The sequence below is a fragment of the Sturnus vulgaris genome, chromosome 5 (assembly GCF_052056855.1).
Source record: "Sturnus vulgaris isolate bStuVul1 chromosome 5, bStuVul1.hap1, whole genome shotgun sequence".
Classification (NCBI taxonomy): Eukaryota; Metazoa; Chordata; class Aves; order Passeriformes; family Sturnidae; genus Sturnus; species Sturnus vulgaris.
The window spans coordinates 28,988,254-28,997,988 of NC_142247.1; the positions used below are offsets into that span (position 1 = coordinate 28,988,254).

At 43.7% G+C, this 9,735-nt stretch overlaps 1 protein-coding gene across 7 annotated transcripts in view; it reads right to left on the reverse strand.

Annotated features, from left to right (window-relative positions):
• Positions 1-8,520, reverse strand: part of ZC3H7B (zinc finger CCCH-type containing 7B) — a 47,510-nt gene extending 38,990 nt beyond the window's left edge. For 3 of the 7 annotated variants that reach the window (XM_014882646.2, XM_014882644.2, XM_014882641.2), the window contains exons 1-2: positions 8,020-8,519; positions 1,828-1,888 (exon numbers count right to left, since the gene is read on the reverse strand). In XM_014882646.2, coding sequence (XP_014738132.2) covers positions 1,828-1,880 — 53 coding nt within the window. In that variant the 5' untranslated portion in view covers positions 1,881-1,888; positions 8,020-8,519. Of the gene's footprint in view, positions 1-1,827; positions 1,889-2,362; positions 2,507-8,019 lie in introns of those variants that run through there. The other 4 variants (XM_088165258.1, XM_014882645.2, XM_088165261.1 and 1 more) reach the window with 3 other exon arrangements.
• Positions 8,521-9,735: the final 1,215 nt, after the last annotated feature.

Here is a 9,735-nt window from a genome sequence, read left to right on the forward strand (position 1 = left end):
TTGGTGATCTCAGTGTTACTGAACATTTTACCACTGCAAAGGCAGCTGAAGCAAAGAGAACACAGTTAGGGAGCATTATGTTCAGTGACAGTCACAGTGGTGTCGAGTGACGGTCATGTCTAAGAGGGACTGGAGACTAGAGGAGTCTTATTCTCATTTATTTTCTGTGCATACACTATCCTCTGTAATGTGCTTCTGACAGTCACCTAAAAAACCCATCTTTAATCAAGTCCCATGAGAGACTGCCAAGAAGAATACAAGTGTATTTTATATTCATCTGGCTCTAATGAGAGGCACCAGAGCGGCATTCCAAGACCTCCTCAAATCCTTTGTGAGACCAGAGACAGGCAGAGATAAATGCAATCACTTTTCTCTGCCTTAACTTAGCCACATGCCTTTAGGCCTATCCCACAAAAGGAGGGGAGAAAACAATGCAGGTTCAGGAGACCATTTAACTCCAACTTTCTTGGCCAAGGCTGAGCCACAAACACTGGCAGTGCTTGTGAGAGTAACACCTACCCCACAACAGCACTGAGACTTAAGAGAAAGGTTCTGTTCTTCAAACTGAACGACCCAATTCATCCAGGCTTGGTCCACATATATTTATTTTTTCTCTTCAAGGACAAATCAATAGGTTCTAGAGTAAACCTTAGCACCTTTCATAGCTTTTCTCACCTACAGTGCATACATGATCTTACTTACTGGTTACAGAATAAACGTGTTTTAGATTTCATCTAATCACTCCCTAAAATTAACTATAGGAAATATTATGGCTTTGTAAGAAACATTCATGCTGCTTACAAACATGGACTCCCTCTTTTGCATCAAACAAACCAACATATGGCACTCCTGGTTCAGAGTGCAAGATACACTCCAGATGCGTGAACTACACCTCATATTTCTAAATTACTTTCTTCCCCAGAATCTTGTGCATTTTTGTAAGTGCTACCAATATAAATCTCAAAATTACCTCTCCAAAACTGGGTTATCAGCCCTATTTAGTCTCAGACTGGGATGAAAATATCATGGCCACCTTACAGGATACAAGTATGTAACATGGAAGATCTGAGGGTGTTTCCTACTGTAGAGGCACAGATTTCAGGCATAATAATTGCAGGACTCAAAGCAGACCTTAAAAACCCCTAAAACAATCTGATTATAATCTTACTACTTCCTTACTCACCATGGAACCTGGGCCTGAGTTTGAGGCCTCTGTTAACTCAAACATTGGAGGGAGAAATACTTACTAAGATACTACTGTATCTCATAAGGAAGTACTAGGATTTGTAACTACAACATAAGCAACCACTTCAAGCTCTACAAGGCCACATGATATTCATAGAAGAGTGATCTGAGACATCTACCAGGTTGGCAACTGTAAAAGACCCCAGGTCATCTACTTTTCCTATAGGCACCATATAGCGTGCCCAACAAATCATGTACCTTGTTTCCCCACCTACAGAACTGAAACACTATCTCCCTTCCTAAAAAAGGTGGGATAACTTTGCTGAGAGAGCACTTCGAGATCTTAATGCTGAAGATGATGTAGAAGGTCCAAGTACTATTAGCATTATGCTGACTGTAAAGATCATCCTGGAATTGCAGTGGAGGGTAAAACCAAAGGATATTAAAATGACAGAATTTCAAGTTCAGGGAGATAACAGGTCAAGAAACACTCTGAAAAATCACAGTCAAAATCCTCAGGACAGCATCTCTTTCCCATGTAGCAAACCCAAAGCATGAATAGGAAAAAGTCAGCTCCTGCAATCCTCAACAGAAAGACAACCGCCTCCAAATCCACAGGGAACACTGAGGTTGTCCACTTACTGAATGAACTGCAGTCCTTTCTCTATTTCTTGTTTTCTCTTCTGCCTCTCCATTATAGTTGCTGTGGAAGAAGAAGAAAAAGAAAGAACACAAAGTGAGTCATTTTAGGTCTTGCTGGCAATTAAACAGCACAGTATTTTGTTCGTGCCTGAATTTACTACTAACAAAATGTTCCAGACCAGATGCCCTGAACAGCGAAGCCCATGATTTATCCACACTGCAGATACAGCACGGCAAGCTGCTCACTACCAAGTATCTGCTTTTTCTCACATGCCACTGACAGGATACATGGGCAAAAAGGAATTACTTCAATTTGAGCTCTCTGCTTAGGCTGCCAGTAAATAAAGCAATGGGAACCAACTGCTATCATGACTGCCTTCTAGGAAAGGGAAGAAACCCAACACCATCTTTGCCTGCACTGGCAGTCATTTCAGGAATTTGTGCTGAGACCCTCCCATGATAAGTAATGTTGACCACTATTTATCTGGGACAGATTTAAACTGGTTTACTGCACAGCATGTGAAACATACCTTACCTAGATAAAGTTTATGGAGGTACAGCTCAAAGGGAGATGCAAAAGAAGAAGATGGAATTCCTTGATGTGGTCCACATAAAAGGACTGCATGAATCCATGCAATGGGGATTTCACACTGAAAATCAGCAGGCAAGAGCAGCACAGACTGGGGAACACTTCTTTGGAGAGGGAACAGAGCCCTATCCTGCAGTGTTTTCAACTGGGGTGAGCAGCACCTTACGAAGGCTCAAGAGTTATCTGCACTTCATCCTCTGCAGTTTGTAAGTAAATTTTGGAAGGGCTCCCCAGTGACCTTTCTCTAAGGTACACAGGGGTGTCACACAAGAAAACAATAATGAAGGAGAGAAAGGATGGCACTTGGTGGCAAAACTGCGTTGCTAGTGACAGCAAATTTCGTATCAATGAGCTGTGACCACAAATAATGCTCAGCATTTGAGGAATAGGAACTTGGGGACAAAGGCTGCAAGTACAGAAACACTGAAATGAGATGAAGATCCTACCTTCCCAACCCAGGACTGCCTCTGCAAAGATACTAAAGTAATTTCTCCACCTCTACACTACAACAACTTGAAGAGCATTATCATACAGCTCCCTTTTACATTAAGACTATCCCTATCATTCTAAGATATCTGGCAGTATCAACGACATACTCAGTCTGAACAGGGTGAAGGAGCCTTTAAAGTACATAAAAATCAATCCTGACAACTCAGCAAGCCCTTATTGATTGTGCTCTGTGCCATGCAAAATGTAGAACTGATACCTGCCCTTTACCAAGAAGAAGAATTGGAGGAAGGGGGAAAGACTGGAGTGAGATAAAGTGGCAGCAGAAGGAAGCAGGAGCTTAACAGTGACACTGTGCAGTTTCTAAGTCATCAGACAGTAAATCTGGGAGCAATCTGGTTCAAGCAGCAGGTAGGAGATTTTAAGCAGCTGAACTTGGAATAGGATGGGCAGTGTAGCAAGAAAGGGAAAGCCAACAGACAAGGTGAGGGATCATGAGCTTCTCTACAAAGGCTTTTAACAGAAGTAATGGAGAAGAGCTGATATACCTCACTACAAAACCAACAGAAGGCCTGCATTGATTCATAAATAGCCTGGATAATGAGCACTCAGGAAGAAATAAGGAAATTTAACAAGGAGATTGTAAGGTTAAAACGATCACTAACAATACAGGCAGACAAGAGGAAGACAAGGAGAGGGAGGTAATTAATTAAATATTTCTTCTTGTGTGAATTTCTGCAAAGACAGAGGAAGTAAGAGAGAACAAAGTGGAAGAGGAGCAGTAGGAACCATTTCTACAAAGGCAGCAGTGAAAGACATGAAAGAGGACAGTGCCACCCCAGAGCACTGTAGGAAACTGTGAGGGCCATCAGAGACAAGAATGAGGAAAGAGTCTCCACAGGAAACCACAAGAGAGAAACTGTGGGGGAGAAGAGGATGCAAAAGAGTCAAGTGGACCCTCCGAAAGGCTCATGGGGAGAGCACAGGAAGGAAGGAAGAATTTCTACCTGTCTGGCCCCTGAATACACTAAAAGGCTTGAAGTACTCCAAACAGCCTCACCTTGGGCCCCCACCTATGCCCCAGTGTCCATGGTCTAGGAGCTCCATTTCAGCTGAGGTCCAGGTCCTGCTTTGACTGACCTATGCTGTAGCTGAACTCATCCTTAGTTCTATCTCTGGGAGAAACCACAGGCCTCCACTGCAGGCAGCTTGTCTCCAGCCCTGTCTCAGGAACAATCTCCTATTGCTGGACTTGCTGGGTGGACCTGGACCAGATGCACTACCTCATCTTCTTTGGGACTGCTGATGGACCACTGATATTGGCATCTAGTTCTGCCTACACTGCTTAGGTGTGGTGGGATTGTATCCTATGAGTGAAGGCATTGCTGGTGACTGCCATCACCTTCAGCTACTCTCTTGTCCTGCCTGGAGGTGCAGCCCTGCTCTTGCTGCTCCCTGAGTCATTAAGGAACAAAAGTCAGGGAAGTGAAGCAGCAGCCCACGGATCTGATGAAATGTGGAGAGGGCAGTTGAACACTGGCTGGTCATCACCAAGTAAATGGCCACATTCCAAAAATTCCATGGCACACCTTTACAATTGTGTATATCCACAAAACAGATCACCACCTTGAAAAGCTTCTGATACACATGGTCTACCTCAGTTTCTGAGCTCAGCCTTTAGAATACTCTGCAAGGAGTGAAGAGATCAGTAACTGTCCTCACAGCTACTCTGATCCTGCTGCTAAAACATAGCAGGACGTGAATGTGTTACAGAAAGAACTGATTACTGTTGCTCGCCCAGAGAGAAGGGCATTCAAACATTACTGACCCAAACCTGGAGGGCAGGGATTCCCAGGACTACTGGGAACGGCTACAGAATGTCTCTTTTCCAGAGTTATCCAACTTTTCTTGCATTCCGAATTTCCCCTTCTGTTTTTTCTGTCCTCATCACTATTGCCACTGCATCCAGCATAAATATCCCCACCCTTGCTGCATGTGGAAGGCTGACCAGCTTATTGCACCTCTCTAAGTCCCACAATACACAGCTACAGTTTGATCCGTGCTACAAAACCCTCGTAAAAGGCAACCTTCTGTGCCCTGAACATTTTTTATGCTCTGCAGTTCTACCCTCATCTTCCAGAGTGAATATTCTTCAACCCAAAACCCTCCATTGCCTTCTTCAGACATAAACCACAGGCCTGATCTCCCCTCTAGACTGCTGCTCCCTGGTACTGCCTCACATTCCTCCCTCCTTGCAAGTGGGTGACCAGCTTTCTCTGCTAAAGGTTTGACCCTTAGCTGTCACACCTCCAGGCTTATGTCATGACTTTGCACGTAAGACTCATCCTCTCATGGCAACACCTTCAAAGCACACACCATGTGCTGCTGCCCAACAACTTCTTGCACATCTCTCACAACCAACTACCTTTCTTTCCCCTTTGATACGATACGACTCCACACCAGCAATCTCCTTCACGTGTGGCAGACCCCTCATCTGTCCTGCCTGCCCCAACCACTGCAGGAGGCTGCCAGACTCCACTTTTTGCTCCTCACACCTCCTCCCCCACTACCTCACCAGCAAACTCAGTCACTTCTGTCTCCCCTCATCGTTCCAGCCTCTTCACCATATTTAATTTAACATTCAGACCAAGCCATGCACTTGTTATACCAGCAAACCCAACACACAGTGAGCCACATGAGCAACACTTCACTTCTGCTGCACACCATACCACAGCTACTGCATAATTAATTTTAAGTGGAAAGCTTGTTTAGCTTTTGTTTTCTTGGTCTTTCAAATATTTTTAGAAACACAGTAGAAAACATTTTATGAAGCATCATGTATAAGCGTCCCTTTTCTCTCCCCGCTACCAAATCTCTCTGTCCAGATTTTTCCACTCAAATCACCAGCAAAATTCAAATACCGAGTATTTCTATCTCTACTACAAAGCTCTCACCCTTTCAGTCCAGAGACATTTATCCTCTCTGGTCCAGCATCTAGAGAGAACTTTATTCACAGTTCATCAATAAATTACAAACCATTTGCCACACAGGAATAAAATGCTACAGACAAACAAAATGTTTTTCTTTCCTTCAAAAGGAAGCATGAGCCAGTGAACTGGGTGACTGAATCACAAACTGGGTGGATGTCCTCTAGATGGGTAGATGGTAGAAACATGAGATGAACGGAAAGACTTGAATTCATCAAGGACACAGCTGTTATTCGTAACCCTGCCAGAGCTGAATTTGGGCAAAGTTTTTCATACTGTATTTCTGAGATGGCAATGAACTGACACTTTGACTGACTTCCAGGCATTGAATGTAACATTTCAGCTAGAAATAAGTACACTCAGACGTAAGTGGCAGGTTGTAAAGCTGAGACTAGAGCTACCAAGGAAAAAGGCTCCAGGATATACTGACCTGAAACATGCGAGTCTTTCACTGCCTGCAGTTTGGCCACCTTAGTGGTGCAGCAGAATATTTAACTGGGCACACATCAAGCAAAGGACAAACTGCAGAGCCCACTACAAACTTGGGCTCTTGCTCACTCCTGCAGCTGCTTTCTGCCATGCCCCGCTCCCTGGGTTTCACTGCTTCTGACAGCCAACCACTCTTGGATTCCCCACCACGATGTTGTGCCCACCAGGGCTGACTCCTCTGTCCCTCCCTGCACTGGCTGGCCCCAAGGTACTTTCATGGCCACTGTGTCACACCCCAGCAGCCCACTCTGCAGCATCACTGGGGTCATTGGGGTGCCACCAGCTGCACCCAGCAATATTCACTGCACCCAGTGTATGCAGAGCAAGGCAGCAACAACCAACTCACCCCCCGGTGAAAATAAAAGCAGAGACTCTTAAGTTTCCCTGCAAGGGGGATGGTGTTGGGGGCTAAAAGCCACAGTTGACTACATCAGTCCCCATGATCTCATTTTCCACTCCTTTCAGCCTTGTGTTCCACATGTAAAACCTTCACGTACCACAGGCCTCCATCCCTCCTGCCCCCACTGCAGCACAACCAAGGAGCAAGGAGAGAACTGTGGGGTGATGCTGCCTATCCCTATGCCACTTGCTCTTGGTTTCCTGCCCACCCAGCTCGCATTCCTGTGCCTCATTTGCAAAACTAAACCCCGGGGCTGGTTCCCACACGGATGGCGCGGGAATCGTCGCTCGCCTCCTCCCCCCACCGCCGGCACTAGGCCGCCGATCCCCGGCCTTGCGTAGAGGCCGCCGCTGGGAGAGGCGCCACCTCGGCCGCCGGAGCGGAGTGGGCCGGGGGCACCTCCCGCAGCCCGGGGCTCTGCCGAACGCCGGCACCCCGGCACTCCCAACACCTCGGCCCTGCGTGGAGGGGTCTCCCGCGGCAAGAGACATCCAGGCTTCCCCGGGAAAAGGAAAAACAAACCAAAACATGCTCTTCCTCCTTCCCCACCCCCCATCCGCTTAAATAAAAATCACGCATCTCCGAGAGTCTGGGAGACGGCTTTAAGAGGAAAAAAAGAAGAAAAATCACCCAAAAAACAACACATAACGTCCCTGCCACCCGGAAACTGTCTAAAACATTGAAGAATTAAAACCAAAACAAACAAACAAAACCCAAACAAAACCAAAACACAGCCTTCGTATTTGATAAACTTTAAAAGATCCTACGGAAGGTCTATCTAAAAAGCAATTCCAAAGGGCTTCTCTGCCGTTTCATGGGGTTTGTACCAAACAAGAGAGGTAAACTGCAGCCTAAATACAGACCAGAACATACATCCCGAAACTACAAAACACAAACAGGCACAAACGCAATTAATACTAAGTTTTCTATGTAAACCCAGGGTCTTTCCCCCTAGCTATGCAATTTTAGACTACTACCACATTTTTTTCCAGGGGGTGGGATTAGGATCTTTGACAATTTTTTTTTTTTTTCTGCAAACCCCACATTTTTGGAGGAAGAGGGTTTAGCTTCAAAATCTCACCCGTATTATTTTTCACATTAAAAAAAAATTCCAATTACACAACCTTTCATCTATGCAGTTACTATCTGAAACCTTTACTTTCTAATGAAGCAAAATCCAGAATTTGTTTCTCAAGTCCACCCCTTTCTACATACACAAACACACACAGAATTGATTTAAGACAAAAATAATCCCCCCAAAATAATAATAAAGAACTCACCTCTCCTCGGGTTTTCCCCCCCACACTACGTATAAACTTTCCTTGATAAATGGTATTGTATTACTAGAGATATTATTAATGTATTATTACTAGAAGTAATAATAATAGTTAAGTGCTATTTAATTATAGAAGGCAGCATTCTGCTTCTGGATCGGCTGCCCCTGCAGCTCCCTCCATGTGCCTCCTGATCTCTTTACTTTCATTTCCAGGTCTCGCTCTCTCTCGCTCGCTCTCAGCGGCACCAGCAAGAGAAAATGCCTCCCTGCATATCCTCTGGGCCCTAGAGGCTACCGCTTTCCATTACAAAAATTCACAAATCTTTCCCTAGTGGCTGGTTTTGAGATTCTTTAAGGTGAATTAGGCTTAAAAAAATCAAAAAATCTAAAAAATAAAGCGCTTCAGCAGTCGACTCTCCGTTCTAATTTTAATGCAACATTTTTTTTTCTTCCTGGTTGTCTTTGCTGATACAAAAAAATATCCAAGAGAAAGCAAAGCTGCTTCTGCAGAGGGATTGCATGCATACAAACGCGACAAGGAGCTGAATTGTGAGACCCCCCCCCGGGATTATCACATACTGAAGCAGTGACCCTTGTGCCCACCCATTTCTGCTCGCTGGACGGGGGCCAAAACCATCGCTGATGGCTGAGCAATTATCTGCTCCAGCCAGACCTTACTTACTCCACCCTGCACTGCTGAGGGGGTTTCCTGAAAATAAAATCGTCTGAAAACATAAATCTTTGGGTTGAAAAGAATATTCAATAAACAAACAAACAAACAAAAACAACAAAGAAAAAACCAAACAAACAAACAAAAAACCCCCCAACCCAAACAAGCAAAAAACCTCCAAACAACCCCCCAAACTAAACACAAAAATAAAACAAATAAATATATATATATATAAATTAATATTATATTTTATACAACTGGGTATTATATAATCTATATATATATATATATTACATATATGCACAAAAATGTGTATATATATGTTATAATATATAGATGCATATATGCAGCATGTATATTTATGTAAAACATTAATATTTTTATATTACATATATATTTATATTTTTAATATGTACATATATATGTATGTGGATGCATATTATATATATTATATATATTATATATATTAGTTATATTAGTTATATTAGTTATATTAGTTATATATTGTATATTATATAAGAATATATTATGCATATTATATATATTTTTATATTTGTGTATACACATGTGAATTTAGACACTTTTTGGAATCGGATTTTTGGCTTGTTTTCATCCCAAATTCCTCAATATTTCCAGCAATCCATGCTGGCAGAGCCTCAGGAAGAGAACTGCTGGTGGGAAAGGGAGACTGAGTGGGACATGTTCCACCATGGGCAGTGGTTGTGCAGATCCAGACACCCAGACCATCTTAGGTCGGGGTCACCCATCCCCTCCCAGGTGCAGTACTGCTGACTTCAAATTACCCTCCAGAATGAGTTTTATGGTCGTACAGCCTCCCTGGTAGAATAGTTTCCCTCTCCCTAAAATATTCTGTCTACCATTAGATTAACAATTTCCAGACTGACACTGGCTTAAATTACCAGCCTTTTCCCAATGTAATCAGTGACATATTTACTCCTGTGCGTCTCACTTGTCTATTTACAGTGACCCACAAGAATGTCAGCTTGTGCTTTGCTGTACTCTGGCAAGATTCAAAGGCAGATAGAAGGT